This window comes from Mus caroli, unplaced genomic scaffold, assembly GCF_978045245.1.
Source record: "Mus caroli unplaced genomic scaffold, Mus_caroli_1 scaffold_3, whole genome shotgun sequence".
Lineage (NCBI taxonomy): Eukaryota > Metazoa > Chordata > Mammalia > Rodentia > Muridae > Mus > Mus caroli.
Genome location: NW_028227258.1, coordinates 21,853,541 through 21,870,532, shown reverse-complemented (window position 1 = coordinate 21,870,532; position 16,992 = coordinate 21,853,541). Strand labels below are relative to the sequence as shown.

Sequence of the window (16,992 nt, the reverse complement as noted above, 5' to 3'; positions counted from 1 at the left end):
CAAGAGAAACTTGGAGAAACAAGACAATTTTTTTTTTTTAAATTAGAGGCCTGTGGATATACTTGACAGTTGCTGTTACCCTCCAGAGCGCTCACTGTTGGCTACTCAGGACCAATGCAGGGCTTCCTAGGGCCCGTTGAGTCTCCCTTATCTAAAGTGCAGGCTGCTGCAGGGCTTCTGATGGGTCACATTGTTCTCCAGCTGCCTCACGGGTACCTGTTTGGCATTGCTGCGGCTGTATTCTTTTCTCTGGCTGATCTTCTTTACAATGAAACCGTTAAGGTCCATGCCAGCTAAGCTGTGCAGAGTTAGCCTGTGAAATGCTGAGTCTGTGTGGGTTGGCGATCCTGTCCAGTGCATGGAGGAACCACTTGCACCTCCTACATCTATGTCCTTAGGGTGTTTTGTCCCCAGGGACACATTTCTGTCAACTTTATCTCAATGTAAAACTGAGCAGGTGCATTCTGAGGAGCTGGAGCCGGAAAGCACTCCTAAACCTTACTGACTGTCCTTGAAAAGCATCGACCTTTAGCACACACTGATTTCCTTATGCCATCTGCAGTAACCACAAACTGTACTTAACCGCGTGACACCGGCTTGTTCCCTTCGGATCCTTGACTTGACGTTCTAAACCAGTTGGAGAAAGAAAAAGAATGTGAGAGATAGCAACAGACTTATAGCGTCACCAAGCTAATAAGGGCTGTCTCAAACACACTATCCTCAATGCTTGCTTTAAATACTTAACCAGTGACAGCTTACTTTGAGCAAATATCTAGCAGGCCTATAATAAGCCACTCACTGAAGAGGTCAGCTCTTACCATATCCTACTTTCTGACTCTATGGAAACGTAGTGGTGCAGACAAGTTAGAATGTATACTTTTCAAAGTAACATACTGTTTTTATCAGATTATTTCTGTAACTTTACATTTAACCCAACTCTTAGACGTTTAATTTTAAACCAACAAAATTGTCTCTCCTAGCCTGACACCTATCCCTTCAACATGTTATACATAAATAGATATGTGTTTCTTTGGTTTGTTGTTTGTGTTGTTTTCAAGACAGGGTCTTGCTATGTAGTCCAGGCTAGCTTTAAATTTGTAAACCTCTTGCTTCATCATCTCGGAGCTGAAATCACAGCTGTGTACCACCACACCCATCTCTGTTTCTTCTTCTATTACCACTGCAAGGTTTAAGATATATTTCTTTTAAAATAGTTTCCAAATGGCTTAGTTATTTTCCCCTCTCTGGAACTTCCCAGGAATATATCAGTGACAATCAGTTGAAGCAATTTATTTTTTTATCTTCAGTGCTTTATATTAAAATCATTCCTATATAATAGTTACATTTAACAAAATATGCAGCCAGGCGGTGGTGGCGCACGCCTTTAATCCCAGCACTTGGGAGGCAGAGGCAGGTGGATTTCTGAGTTCGAGGCCAGCCTGGTCTACAAAGTGAGTTCCAGGACAGCCAGGGCTACACAGAGAAACCCTGTCTCGAAACCCCCCCCCCAAAAAAATATGCAAAGAACTATTAATATTTTCAATTTCTGTTATGGTTTGCATATTTAAACCTTTTTAAAGCCCTTGGGGCTGGAAAGATAGTTCAATGGTTAAGAAAGCTCACAGACTTATAGAGGACCCAGGTTTGGTTCTCAGCACCCACAGCAAGAGGCTCACAACCTTCTATGACTCAGCTATAGGGTAATCTGATGCCCTCTTCTGGCCTCTGTGGACACTGCACTCATGTTCGTGTGCACGCAATCCAAAGTCCCCAAATCCACATTCTTTCAAATGAAAGCATGATCAGGCCTATCACAGCACTACCCCGGTCCCTGGTACCAACTTCTGTCTTAGTTAGGGTTTTACTGCTGTGAACAGACACCATGACCAAGACAAGTCTTATAAAAACAACATTTCATTGGGGCTGGCTTACAGGTTCAGAGGTTCAGTCCATTATCATCAAGCATGGCAGCATCCAGGCAGGCATGGCACAGGCAGAGCTGAGAGTTCGACATCTCACATGAGGGGAGGGGGCGTGGGTGCAGATTTAAAAATAACCTTAAAACGCCTTATTTTTTCCCTAGATTTCTAGATCTCTAGTCTTACTTAGTGGAAAGGGAATTTTTCTCAAAAAAGAAAGATTATTAGCTAGAGAACACAGCCATTGCCAAAATGTTCTAAACAGTGGAACTGAGAACAACTTTGTTACTATGTGTGAAAACGAAGGAAAACTATTACATATGTGCAGTCACTTGCTAGGTAGAGCTGAGACTTAAAACCTCAGAGGTTGAAAGAGAAAACAAGGAAGCCTGAAGACTTCATGTCACAGAGGTCCCCTGGTGGCCTCTCGATGTAATCACCTGGGTGGCCTCTGTGTTAAATCACCTGGTGGTTTCTGTGTTTAATCACCTGTGTAGCTGACGCTCTCTAGATCCAGTCAGCGCTTTCAGTTTTGCACGTGAGTTTTGCAGCAGTTTGGTTGTGGGTGTTCCGGAGGTGTACGGCTTCCTGGACTCTGCGGCTGGTTCTGTTGGGGTGTTTGTTCTGTGGCGAGTCAGCAGGTTTATCTCAGCTACCTCAGAATGAACCAGAGCTGATACCCATTCCTTTTCTGATTTGGAAAAAGGAAAAGGTTGGAGAGTATGGGTTACCGCTGTGATTGTTACATTGACTGGAAGCGCGTCATCGGCACACATTGATGTTGTTTCAGTGTTCACTGTGCCCCAGGAATGCACACAAATCTGCACCCCCTCACACATACACAGCCACACAAATATACACACATACATATTTTTTTTTAAAGAAGGAGTTGTTATTTGGGTAATTTATTAAATGTCACATTCTTTTAAAAGCCTCCCTCCTCCTCCCCCCACCCAAAGTAGAAAATTGCCCCCAAGTATTTTCCAATTAAAAGGTGGTCTGGAACTCTAAGCAAGGTGCTATTTTTCCAAAATGCTCCCCATTTTCAAAGCATGTGCTCCAGACCAACACCACCCATCAGTATCACCCCAGATCTTGTTACAAAAGGGATTCTTGGAGCCCCTGGAGGAGGTTTTGACTCAGTTTGATGATCAGCTAGTTTCAGGAGATCTGCTGTGTGCTGAGTGAATTGCCTTGCGTGGGACTGGTGTTTTCTTGACATATACGAGGGAAGCCCAAGGGAGGCCAAGAGACAACTGTGTCACTAGCTAAGATAAGTGCTCATAGCTATTAGGAGCCTGCAGCATGGAAGGCCATGCTGCTGCCGTCCACAGCAAAGGAAGGAAATGAGCCTGCATTCAGACTCACAGCGGCCTGAGGATGTGTTCATGGAGAGCCCGGGGATCTCACACAGCATGGAGGAGATGCAGAAGCAGCCTTAGCTGAGCACACACGGTTCTGTTCCTCTAATTAATTCAGTTTGAGATACACTCCATCGATTACCTGAATAGCCAGCACACAGGCATACAAGGTCTCTGGTAAGGAGCTCTGGGCAAATAATGTTTGCAATATTTACTTGCAAATGGCAAGTAGAAAGCTTCAGTTTGGCATATTCATCATCTGCCAATAACCTGAGGTCGGTCGGTGCCCACCCATGCTTGTCTTAACCTTACCTTTGTTGCTTGCTTGAAGCAGCCAGTTCAGAACCTCCGCCAGAGAGTCGGTATGTAAAATTTCAGAGAGCTTCGCCAGAATCTGACAGGGAACATTAGAGTCACATCTGAGGAAGTACCCGGTACCAGGCTCACACGGTTTCCTTGTCCTTCCTTAGAAGCTCATCTCCCCCAAAGTCACTCTGTGTACATGCTATTCTGGGACCCAGTTTGAGAGCCATATTTCACACAGTGCAAAGGGGGTCACAGAAGCCATCACCAGTACAAGGGATGTTTGCTGTGTGTCGTGCTGGGTCTGTGCGGTTCTAATGACTGCTAGGAGAAACTCATTTCAGGAAGTAGGTCCCTTATGGAGGCTTGAGATGAGGTCGGGCTGGGGAGGCTCTAGCAGGAATCGGTTGGTCACAGACATCACCCATTTGGCTGCTACTCTCCCTTCGTATGGCTAAGAAGGATGTGAATCGAGCTAGAGGTGTCTCAGTTCTATGAATTCAGTGTTGGCCAAGTGAGACAGGAATCGAAATCCCTTCAGTTAGCGAGAAACCTGGCTTGAGGTTCTGGAAGGGGATTTTGTTTACTCACCTCCCCCCCTCCCCCCCAAACTTCCCTGCAGCTAAGGGCTTTCCCTGTCACACTGTCCTTCCCTTTTGAAGAACAGAACTCCGGAGAGGAGAGCATTTTACAGATGGCATTCCACTGTCACCACTGTGCAGGTCTCCACTGAGAAGTCAGAAGTCCCAGCAGCACCCAGGGCAATGTGTCTCCTTCCTCTAGTTTTCAGCAGTTGGATCACAGCACATAGAAGTGATCTACCTTGAGTTTATCTTTCTTCAGGTTTCTGTCAACTTTAGGCGAATATTAGCCGCTAACTCTCCCCATAAATTATATGCTCTAATCTGTCCTTCTTCTGAGACTTCCGTTACACAAATATTAGAATACTCAATATATTCTGATGGCTCAATAGGGCTTGTTTATATTTGTGTCTACTTTAGTTTGGATAGCTTTTAGCTGCTCTGTGTTTAAATGTGTTAATGTTTATGTATATGGAGAGAGGGGGTGCAGGCATGTGCGCACATGCTTGTGGAAGCCAGAGGTTGACCTTGTGTGTCTTGCTCACTGTCCCCAGTTATAGTCTTACAGCAACTCATTCCTCTGGTGTGAAGTTTCTGGGTCTCATCTGACTTCTGGTGACCGAAGCACCTCTGCACTCTGGGATGTGTGATTGACAGGCAGCAGTTCCCAGGAGCTGTTCCTTCATTCCTTCTCTGCAGTTGGCTCTGTGCATGTAAAGGTCACTATGGTCCCAAAGACACTATTGGATATTTATGGAGCTTGTTCCTTCTAATTCCAGATACCTCAGTGCTCTCAAACTCTAAACCCTTTCCCATTGCAGTGGAGCCCTCTGCATTGTGGGCGCCTCGTCTCTGTACCATGAATGTGCCCCAGCAGAAGTCTGAGTTGAATACAGTAATTGCCCTAGTTGCATGGTCATGAAACTGTACTGTCAGTTGCCAAGTACCTGTTTCTGCCATGATTTACAGTGGGGGCTGTCCTGAGTGAATCTATCATCTTGTAACCGGTGTCATACCCCTGTGACACTGCTGTTCACTAGTCTGCGGTGCATGTGTGCATGTGTGCACGCACGAGTGTGTGCATGCATGAGCAGTGTGTGCGTACGAGTAGTGTGCATGCATGAGTGCATGTGCACATGCGTGTGCATGTGTGCGTGCGTGTGCTTGAGTTCATGCAGTTTCCAAACCGAGGATTGGAGAGCCCCGCCTCTCACCTTTATCTCCTGATCCAGGTAGTTGGGAATGTGCACGGTGTTCTCATTCCCATCCATCCTGTTGCTTGTCACGTCTGAGGACTGGAAGGCAGCCGCAGAGCACATCCTTGCGGATGTGAGTGGCTTTTTAGCTTTATGTTCAGCCTAAATCAAAGATACTGTATGATTGGCATGCAGTTTTACATTGGCAATTTCTACATAAATTAAATGCAAAACTAATAAGCTTTTAGCTTTGCTTAAATTTTTAAAATTACTTATATTTAACTCTCTCTGTCTCTGTGTATATGTGTGTGTGTGTGTGTGTGTGTATTTGAGAGTCTGCTTGCATAGGAACATGGCACGGTTACATGTGTGGTCACAGAACAACTTTTCAGGGAGTCCTGGGTGTCTACCACAGGTCACCAGGATTGGCAGCAAGTGCCTTTACACATGAACCCATCTCACATGCCAGAGAAACATTTTTCTTTAAGAAGAGAACCACAAAAGCAAAACAAGGTTAATAATTTAGAGGGTCCTTTAAATTCTACCAAACATTTGTGTCTGGAGACAAAGCACTTGGAAACATATTATTAACTTTGGTTGAAATCTCTTAAAGCTCTTGATGAGACTTGGCGATTACAGTTTAAATGTTTAGTGTGAAATCTTTTTGTATGTTGCTTTCCAGGGAACAATGAATCCCTACCCTAGCGAGATATGTTTTGAGTTGAGAAGATTTCTTTTATCACCAGGAAAGCAAGATCTATGTTCTGTCTCTGAATAAGATCAATGAGATATAAAAAGGTCAGGATATTGATGACAACTGATGAAAATTTAACATTTATCCTTGGGGAAGATGAACAAAACTTGTAAGCCTGGAGGCACACACACTATTCCAGCTAGCTTTATGTCAATTTGAAACAAGCTATAGTTATCTGCAAGGAAGAAATATCAAGTGAGAAAATGCCTCTGTAAGATCCAGCTGTAAGGCATTTTCCTAATAAGTGACTTCCTTAGGCTAACGGTTCTGGATTCTATAAAAATCCACAAGGAACAAGTCAGTAAGCAGCACTCCTCCATGGACTCTGCACCAGCGCCTGACTCCAGCTTCCTGCTGCCTTGGAGTCCTGCCTTCACGCCTTTTGATGATGAACTGTTTGTTATGCAGGTCAGCAGCGAGTGAAATAAACCCTTTACTCCCCACCTTGTTTTTGCTCCTGGTGTTTCGTCACAGCCGTGAGGATCCTAACTAGGACACACGTCAAGGGAGAAAAGGCACAAAGTGGTTTTATTCGGGACCAGAAGACAAACAATTGTACAGAGGTGAAATCATGAAAAAATATATTTTGTGAACAAATGCATCAGTAAATCCTAAAAGTTAAATGAAATAGACAAATTTCTTGGGGAAAAAAAAAAAGCAAGTTGCCTACGCTTACTAAAGACAGCATAAAAAGCCAACCTCTATCTAGGAAACAAAAGAAACAGAGTTTTTAGTTTAAAACTTTTGCCTAGAGGAAAGGTCCAAGCCTAGCTCACTTTCCAGGAGGATTTTAGCCATCACCTCAGGTTATCTAGAAGATTAAAGAGAGGCTCCCACCAATTGCATGGTGCCTGCATTGTCCTGAGAGCTAACCAGAAACCACAACTTTTCACAAACAAGGATTGAAGAATATTCAGCAGTATTTTATAGACAACACTCAGTACTAAGCCAACTCTTGTAACCCAGAATGCAAGGGAGGATTAATATTGGAAAACAGGCCTACACAATGCACCATATTCATAACCTGGTATCTCAAACTCGGAAAAATCAATTGGCAAGATTCATCCTCCATGTGTGGTAAAGTGTGGAAACGAGAGGGCCTCACAAGCGTCTGAGCAGACAAGAGACACAAGGCTTGGGCATCAGCTCCTGTTGTTTCTGTTTAACATACCCCAGGGGTTCAGCCATCACAGTAAAGCACAACAGAGATGTGCCGTGTGCACATTTGAAAATATTACAGAAAAATTAGAAATTTAGGCCTTACCAAAAGTAACAATTTTTGGAGGAGACATTGAAACAAAGGCAAGATTCAGAATTAAAGAAAACATCTGCAAAACACTCGTGGGAGAGGACTTAGATGACTGTGTAGGAAGCTTTCATACCACAATCACAGAAAGGCCAACAACTCAACTATAAAGACAGGCAAAAGCTTTGAACATCAAAAGCTAAAATTTGCAATCAAAGCTAAAACCATACAAGTAACACACACCAGTCCCTGGATTAGCAGGCTTGGATTTTGGGTTTTGGTTTTAAGGCAGCAGCCATACTTCAGCCTCCTCGTGCTAGGATGGCATACTGCAAGAACACTTCACTCCCATTAGCTAAAATCTAAAACCCATCAGACTACATTTAAGGAGGAAGTGGAGGAAATGAAACTCTGGACGCTGCTAAGGGAATGGACAAGGAAAACCACTTGGCCGTTCTTGAAAATGCAGCCACAAAACCACTGTAAGTGTACCTGCAGGTATGGACCGGGAGGGGGAGCAAGGACAAAAGCTTATAAAGGCTGTGTGTGTGTGTTCATCGCAGCTTGGTAAAAAGATGGGCATGACCAAGTGCCCGTCAACAGGCGACTTCAACCCCAGAGGCAACCGAGTCCCTCAGCATTAAGAACCAACATAGCAACTTCAGTAGATTTTTGAATAATCTTGCTGAGTGAAACTTACTCTTGAAAGAGAACTTGCACATGGTCTCATTTACATAACAATTAAAAGTCTGTGCCACCTTAGTGACATTTGGGGACGCACATGAGGAAACCTATGGAGTTGGTAGACACCTGCACACTTCAGTTTTGGGTGCTGCTTCCCGGGGGGAGGGGGGAGTTGTATATGTGTATTTGTCAGTGTGCATCAAATTGTGTATTGGGGATGTAAACACTTGGTATCTCTTTAGCTGTACTTTAATAGAGCTGTAAAATGGTAGGAAAGAGACTTCTGAGAAGCGCCATGAGGAAGATGGAATGCCAGAAGTCAGAAGTCAGAGTAAACTACAAAGCTTGCTGTGGGCAGCCAGTTCTTTACCTTATTTGTCACCAAGGGATTGTCTCTGGAAGTCTTGAAGCACTGGCTGGATTTTCTACATGGCTCTGAAAGAAATTGGGAAAATATATTTAAATTAAGTCAAACTGCCTTTTTATTCACAAAAATGCTTTATGAATTAGTTGCTAAAATAGCCTAGTCTATCTAAACTTAAATTAAGGTCAGCCCTGACCTATGTGTGCATGTGAGGAAACTTGTGATGTAAAACTGTGTATAATAACATTATACAAGTTCATTTGGGCTGGAGAGATGGCTCAGTGGTTAAGAGCACTGACTGCTCTTCCAGAGGTCCTGAGTTCGATTCCCAGCAACCACATGGTGGCTCATAACCATCTGTAATGGGATCCGATGCCCTGTTTCGGTGTGTGTGAAGACAGCTACATAAACCTAAAATAAATAAATAATTCTTAAAAAAATGAATGTTATACAAGTTCATTTACCTTTTTTTTTAAAAGGATACCTGATTCTGTTGCCAGCATAAGATGAAAATAGACTGCAAATTAACGTTCCTTCCTCTTCCTTCCCTCCCACCCTTTCTTCCTCCTGTCCCACCTCACACCACTACCCAGGCTGACCTGAGAACCTCCTGCTCAACTTCCCAAGTGACTAGAGTTGCAGGTCTCTTCCAGCAGCCCTGGCTACCCCAAGGTTTCAGTTAAACTGACTGTAAAAGCAGAACCTTACTGTATGTTTCTTATGCATGTCCCTGTCACTTATGTTTCACAGACAATGCATATGTTTTGTTTGCCCCGAAGACAGAAGATTTGCTCTGGGCTATAGTTGTATTCTTTGTCTCTCATCTTCCAACCCTATTGCTCATTGTGATCTAACTAAATCCCTCTCAGCCTGAAACCATCCACAGCTTTGCTTAGCCTCCTGTCTACTGACATGAAGATGATGTCTTTTCTAAGCAAAGTCATAGTTATGCACCATTTTTTTTAAAAAGTAAACTTTTTGTGCACAGTCCCCAGAGTAACTAAATTTATCAGTTCTGTCTGAAGAAAGATTGTTACCTTCTGGTAATGAACAGCGTTCTGGTTGGTGAGTGTGTTCAGTTAGTGCTCCCTTGCTGGAAACAGAACCTACTCTGTTTTAAGAAAAAAATTTAATATAAGGAACTGACCATGTGTAATTACATTGGAAGGACTGGGGTATAAACTTCTGTCCTGAGATCTAGAAGTCAGATTGACAGCCTGACCCAACCTAGAATCACCTAGGAAGAGTCGCAGGAAGGAATTCTCTAGAGCAGGTTGGCCTGTGAGCATGTCTATGAGGCAGCGCCTTAACTGTCTTAGTGGATGTGGGATGACAAAGCCTGAAAGTGGGTAGAACCATTTCCTGGTTTGGTCATTCAATTCTATCATATTAAGAAGACTAACTGATTTATTTCTATTCCATTGACCAACCTGTCTGTCTCTGTACCAATATCAGCTTTTATCACTATTGCTCTGTAGTACAGCTTGAGGTCGGTCAGGGATGGTGATTTCCCCCAGCTGTTCTTTTATTGTTAAGAATTGTTTTTGCTATCCTGGGATTTTTGTTTTTCCAGATGAAATTGAGAATTGCTCTTTTCACATCTGTGAGGAATTGTGTTGGAATTTTGATGGGGGTTGCATTGAATCTGTAGATTGCTTTTGGTAAGATGGCCATTTTTACTATGTTAATCCTACCAATCTGTGAGCATGGGAGTTCTCTCCATTTTCTGAGGTTGTCTTCAATTTCTTTCTTGAGAGACTTGAAGGTCTTGTCGTATAGATCTTTCACTTGTTTAGTTAGAGTTACACTACTTGTATAAAGGAAGGCTACTGATTTGTTTGAGTTAGTTTTATATCCAGCCACTTTGCTGAAGTTGTTTATCAGTTCTTTGGCAGAATTTTTGGGGTCACTTATGTATACATCATATCATCAGCAAATTGTGATACCTTCACTTCTTTGCCAGTTTGTATCTCCTTGATCTCCTTTTGTTGTTTTATTGCTCTAGCTAGAACTTTGAGTACTATATTGAATAAATATGGAGGGAGTGCGCAGCCACAAGCTCATTCTTTTCTCCATTTTTGTCCCTGAAGTTCTTTTAGACAGAAACAATTCTGGGTCAGAGTTTTTGACTGTGGGATGGCAACCCCATCCCTCCACTTTCTACTGGAGGTGGACTCTACAAGTTCCCTCTCTCCACTGTTGGGCATTTCATCTAAGACCCCTCCCTCTGAGTCCTAAGATCTCTTCCCAGGTCTCTGGTAATTTCAACCACCATGAAAAGGCTGGAAGAAGCTGAGGAGGAGGGTTACCTCATTGGAAGACCAGCAGTCTCAACTAACCCGGACCCATGAGATCTCTCAGACACTGAGCCACCAACCAGGCAGCATACACAAGCTAGTTCAAGCCCTTTGACACATATACAGCAGAGAACTGCCTGGTCTTGCCTCAGTCAGAGAAGATAACCCTTGAGAGACTTGAGGCCGTGGGGAATGGGGAGGTCTGGCAGGGTAGAGGGGACATTGTCTAGAGGAGACAGGGGGGAGGAGGAATGGGATGAGGAACTGTGGGAGGGCAGACCAGGATGGGGGCAATGACTAGACTGTAAATAATAATAATAATGATATAATAATAATAATAGGCTAGCTGAGCAGCAGCAGTGTATTCTCTTTCTGCTCCTGACTAGATGCCATATGACTAGATGTCATGTGACTAGATGCCATGTGACCAGCCATCTGAAGCTCGTCCTTCTCTGACCTCCCTGGCAGGGATGGACTGTGACCTAAAGCAAACTCTTTCTCCCCTAAGCTGCTTTTTCTCAGAGTATTCAGTCACATCAACAAACAAAAGTAGGACAGAAACTAGCACCAAGGAAGTGAGGTTATCGCTGTGGTAAAACTGCGTGGGTTAAAGGCTGGAGCGATGGCAGCTGTGTGGAAGAACCCTGGATCCTCTTACAGAGGACCTGGATTCAGTTCCAGCACGCAGTGGTGGCTCACAACTCTCTGTAATTCCAGTTCCAGGGGATTTGATGCCCTCTTTTGACCCTCTTCTGGACCAGGCACACAGGGGTGCATGCAGGCAAAACGTTCATACACATAAAACAAAATAAATCCAAAAAAACAAAAAGTTTCGACTGAGCATGTTGCTGTTATACTTTCGGATTAATTTGTGGGAAGACTGTGGAAGCTTCTGATAGCGTTGATCGAGGAAAGCCATTGCATGCTGGAAACAGCCTGATGGCGCAGCACAGCCTAGCGGGAGTTTGGGAGACAGTAAACATCTATGAATTTATTAAACCATCCACCAAAGACCAGGCAGTGCATGTGGTCCAGAGGGAAAGACAAGGGTATCATGAGAACAAAAGGCAGTGTCATCAGGGCATGAATGTGTGGAGATGGGAGTCCTGTGGGAAGCTGTATGCGTGTGCCCATCCCTGATGGGTTTACTGAGACTACCCTTTGTCTGTTGGGTTTTTAAATCAGTGCTGGCGGCACACTCATATCCGATACCTCTTGGGCAGTTTGTTATTTCTCCCATCACTCTGTCAGAGGCCTATTAGAGGAGGGCAGACTATTCTGGCTCATGGTTTGAGGTTATACATCCATCCTCGTTGGAACAGAGGGAGTATGAGACAGACATGGAGTCTGGAAGCAGAGAAGATGGAGGACCATGCTCTGCTGGCTTCTTTCTTCTTCCCCCATTTCTCTATTCAGCCTGGGATGTCCAGTGTGTGCAGTGTTGTCATCCACAGTCCCTACTCGCCCACATTCTCCAGAAACACCCAGAGGTGTGCCTTCCAAAGCCAGTTGAGAGCTGACCCTTGAAGGCAGGCGTCACCCTGACCCTCCTACAGATTGGGCACTACACCCGTACCATATCTGGCCTAGACGCCGTAATAAAAATAACTAATAAGAACAATAGTATTTGTTAACAACAATGTCTTACTGAACTGTGGTTAGAGGAATGAAAATTGTTTATAGTGAATAATGGCTTAGTTCATAAGTTGTGACAGCTATTTAAGCAAGCAGATTTCCTCCAGCCACTTGCAAGAGGCCTACGAACACATTCCATCTCTTTAGAGAGACTCACCGGACTGAGGCCTGGCAGGCAGTTTGGCTGGGGCTGGTGACAGTCCTCGCACACTCAGGCTTTCTGGGGATGCGGTGCTCGGAGGGTTAGTGAATTTTGTTAATGAGGTCTCATTCCTCTCTGAAGGGCTAAACTGGTCAGAGATGCACAGCGATCTGGGACCTGTGTCATCATCATTCACGGTGCAGATTGGGATGTTGTTCAGACCTGGAAGAATAGGGGCAACCATTTATTTGTTTGCTGACAAATCTGTTCAGAACACACGTGTCCTGAACACACTGTCTCCTAATGTTCTCATGTCTTCCCCAGCACTTCCCACTAGTCTTATTAAATGTTTGTAAACTCCCTGTCAGAGCTGTGCTAGGTGGTGAGCCTTGGTGCACACCCCCCCCCCCTGGTTTTTACTCTCTGTGGCTAGTACCTACTCCAGTGCTTGGCAAAAAGCCGGGGTCTTTGATGGTTGAATGAATGGCTGGCTAACACTAGCAGCCATTTTATCTGGTTACATACTTCAAACTTTCCTAACAGTCACTGTCAATTTTACAGACATTATCATATGCTATCATTATATTTTAAACACTGGTGTAGTGACTAGCCCAGGCACACAGTAAAAAATTGGATACCAAATTAAATATAGGCAAGCTTACACACACATGTCCATTGAAACCCCTAACTTCTCTTTAATTTGTTTTTGAAAGAAAAACCATGCAGTACATGTATTGTGCATGCCAGAGGACCTTCACAGGAGAACAGCCCTCTCTGCCCCTGCTGTACTTTGTTTCTTTTGTATTATTGGTTCCCACCTTTTTCCATAGTCACACACAAATGTGCATACACGGTAATCTCACACCAGACAGAAATGATATGGAAAGGCTCACATTCCATCGATTCAAGAGTTAGGAAAGAGCTGCTTCTAGAAGGTATAAAGGAACAACTGGAACCACAGGAGAGTGGTTGGAGGGTCCGATGAGGCAGGGCATGGCTGACAGGGTGTGGAAGAACAGTGAATTCTGCCCCACCCTGCAGCTCAGTGGAGGAGAGTTCGAGAACTGAGCTGCAGAGGGATCATGCCCACTATGGGGAGTCACGTTTCTGCTGTGGAGGTTGTAATGGCTCCCTTGTCTGAGAGTCAGGCAAAGGCTCTGTCCTCACACTCACAGCTTAGTCTCTGCTTGATACTCAGTCTCTAATGAGAGTGTTGTTTTGTTTTGTTTGATACAGGCTAACTGTTTCCTTAATGGATGGCTGTCCCTTAATAATTTGGAGATTTAAAGTGACAGGAATCATTAAGAAAATGCATACTATTTATCCTGCTTTGCTTTTTCTGTTGCTGTGAATAAAACATCATAACCAAACACTTTTTGGCTTAAACAGCCACACCCCAGGGCATCATGTAGGGAAGTCACAGCAGGAGCTCAGGAAAGGAATCTAGAGGCAGGAACTGAAGCAGGGGTTCTCTACCAACTGCTGATTCCTAAGGCTCAGGCTACCCTGTCTTCTCAGTCTTCTCTGTCTGGGGATTTCCTTTTAGCTGAAGGGAGCTCTCAAAGCACTCCCTTGTGCTCTTCCTTGCGGTCTCTGTGACACCCGTGTGGCATGTGTACCCTTGCCTTCCTGCTTAATTTTGCCTCCTTTGTTTTCTTCGTAGATGTTGCTCCGCCAAGCACTTCCACATAAAGTGTCTTGACCCAAATCCCCAGATGAGTGTCCTCAGAGATGAGTGTCTTCAGAGAACCTACTTTAAGAAAACGTCTCTGGAGGAAAATATAGGGCACTGTGCCAAAGTGTCACGTGACAGTCTAGACTAAGGATATGGGGCCTAGGAAGTCTTTTGAAATGATGTTTAAACCAATATATGAAAGATGAGAAACAGCGATTAGTGGGGGAGTTTTCTGTCTAGAGAAGGTATGTGTGAAAAGTCAGAACTTGCCAAGGGATTGTTACAGCTTCAAGGAACTCAGAAAAGCCTGCGAGGTGCGTGCATGTGGGGGAGGGGCTATGTGAGTTGAGTTGAGATGAGATGGGAGATACAGCACAGGATTAGACATCACTGTCGTAAACACTTCTGGGGGATTCTAGTGGGATGCCTGCCTAGCCAAATTGACACGGTAAGTGTGATTCTTGTGGTGCTCTCATGGAGAACGGACTAGACTGGTTGATTTTTCTGTTATCAGCCTCACAGCCTGCCTGATTATGCTTGTCAGTTTTGTCAAAATAAGGATAGTGATAACGTTAGCAAATATGATTTGCATGAGAGAGGGATGCAGCCAAAATACAGGGCACTGAAGAGTGGCTCGGGGGTGAGGGGGTGAGAACCCTGAGTCCACACATCATCTCTTCCGGCTGGGATGCAATGTCAGTTTCTAAGCATGCTATACAGCACGTCGTAAGTGCTCTGCAGCCAGGGACGGCTTTCCTCCTCCACAGGTACTCTCCTCGACAAGTCTACCTTCTGCTCCGTTTGTTGATGCTCTTTCCCTTCTCCTCCTGTGTCCACGGGAGCCATGCCGTAACCACAGCACAGGCATGGCTGCTACCACGCTCCGCCTGTAGACTCAGGCCAAGTGTTTGTCGATAAAAATGAATAGATGGCTCTATGACTGAGTGATTAACTGGAGGATCAGTGTCTGTGATTAAAACTGTGGCCTCCCTTCCCCTAGCCTGGAACCTGCCTGCTCTAGGGTGGAGCTACCGGCTCATTCGTCCTGCCACGCCCACTGCTGGAACCTGACCTTGCTGCCTGGAGGCACACACGTGTTCGTCCTGCTACTGGACCCTGGATTACTTGGCGGGAAATTGGGTTCCCTCCCCCTTCCTTTATAAACTGAGTGTTTGGAAATATTAAATTGAGCCTCGATCAGAACTTGTTGTCCTGGCTTCATTCTTTTCTTCCGCCCTATCTAGTTACCTCTCTTTGCAGGGAACTGCCATTCTCAGTTGAACCGTTCGTGTTGTGGACCGCGGGCGGGCCGCAACAGTTGGCGCCCGAACAGGGACCTGAAGAATGGCAGAGAGATGCTAAGAGAAACGATTGCTGTGTGGAGCTCCACAAGAAAGGAAAGAATCTTCGTATCGGAGGAGGAGCATCGGAGCAACGGACAGGTACACATGCTAGCGCTAGCCCAAAAAAAATTTCAGTTTTGAAAGTGTTGCGGGGATGCAGTAGGATACGAAGCAAGTTTGAAGCAGTGCTGACCCAACACTGGTTCTACTTGGGGTCAGCAGTTCGTAAATCGGAACTAGATACGGAGACAGGCGGTGTGCCGCAGTTTTTTTTAGAAAACTGCTTAGGTGGAAGAAAGAAGGGTTCTAAAACATGGATCAGGCAATTGTGTTTAGTTTTCAGGAGTTGCTTAAGGAAAAAGGAGTAAGGCTTGAAGTACAATTAGTAAGAAATTTTTTAGATAAGATAGATAGCTGTTGTCCATGGTTCAAAGAAGAAGAAACGATAGATTGTGGAACCTGGGAAAAAGTTGGTGAGGCCCTGAATATCGCTCAGACAGATAATTTTACCCTAGGTCTCTGGGCGCTTGTAAATGATGCTATGAAAAATGCAACTTCCCCAGGGCTAAATTGCCCTCAGGCGGAGCTTGTGGTATCTCAGGAGGAGTGCCTATCAGAGAAGGCCTCCTCAGGAAAAGATCTTCTTAACTCAAAAATTGATAATTGTGGAAACTCTGATGATGGACTGAATTTTAACAAAAATCACTCAGATAGAGGAATGGCCCATTACCCTAATGAGAATTGGTCCTCTTGCGAATCTCCCGCTCCACCCACAGTCACCACTTCGGGAGGTGCTACGCATAGGGACACACGGCTAATTGAGTTAGAATTTGAAATTAAGCTTCAGAGGCTGACTAATGAGCTTCGGGAACTAAAAAAGATCTCAGAAGCGGAGAAGAGTAACTCTTCTGTACTTCACCAGGTGCCGCTAGAAAGAGTTGTTAGTCAGACTCGTGGGAAAGGACAGAATTCGTCTAATACGCTGGCCTTTCCTGTGGTCGAGGCAGTTGATCAGCAAGATGCTAGGACCAGACATTACCAGATCTTGGATTTCAAGTTGTTAAAAGAGTTAAAGGCAGCTGTTGTGCAATATGGTCCTTCAGCCCCATTCACTCAAGCATTACTGGACACAGTGGCGGAGTCAAACTTAACCCCCTCAGATTGGAAGACTCTGTCCAAGGCTACCCTGTCAGGAGGAGATTTCTTGCTTTGGGATTCTGAATGGCGAGACGCCAGTAAGAAAACTGCTGCTTCTAATGCTCACGCTGGTAACCCAGACTGGGATACCAACATGCTTTTAGGAGAGGGTCCATATGAGGGACAGACAAATCAGATTGATTTTCCCGTTGCAGTGTACGTGCAAGTTGCGACAGCCGCACGCCGTGCTTGGGGAAAGTTGCCAGTTAAAGGAGATGCTAGTGGAAGTTTAGCTAGCATTCGGCAGGGTTCTGATGAACCATATCAGGACTTTGTGGACAGGCTGTTGATTTCC

At 44.7% G+C, this 16,992-nt stretch overlaps 1 protein-coding gene across 4 annotated transcripts in view; it reads right to left on the bottom strand.

Annotated features, from left to right (window-relative positions):
- CUNH4orf17 (chromosome unknown C4orf17 homolog) overlaps positions 1-16,992 on the bottom strand; it is a 31,357-nt gene that overhangs the window by 1,259 nt on the left and 13,106 nt on the right. For 3 of the 4 annotated variants that reach the window (XM_085835495.1, XM_085835494.1, XM_085835493.1), the window contains 6 exons: positions 12,498-12,704; positions 8,415-8,479; positions 5,379-5,522; positions 3,593-3,674; positions 2,409-2,610; positions 584-627 (listed from right to left, as the gene is read on the bottom strand). In XM_085835495.1, coding sequence (XP_085691621.1) covers positions 584-627; positions 2,409-2,610; positions 3,593-3,674; positions 5,379-5,522; positions 8,415-8,479; positions 12,498-12,704 — 744 coding nt within the window. Of the gene's footprint in view, positions 1-583; positions 628-2,408; positions 2,611-3,592; positions 3,675-5,378; positions 5,523-8,414; positions 8,480-9,445; positions 9,502-12,497; positions 12,705-16,992 lie in introns of those variants that run through there. The other variant, XM_021158654.1, reaches the window with a different exon arrangement.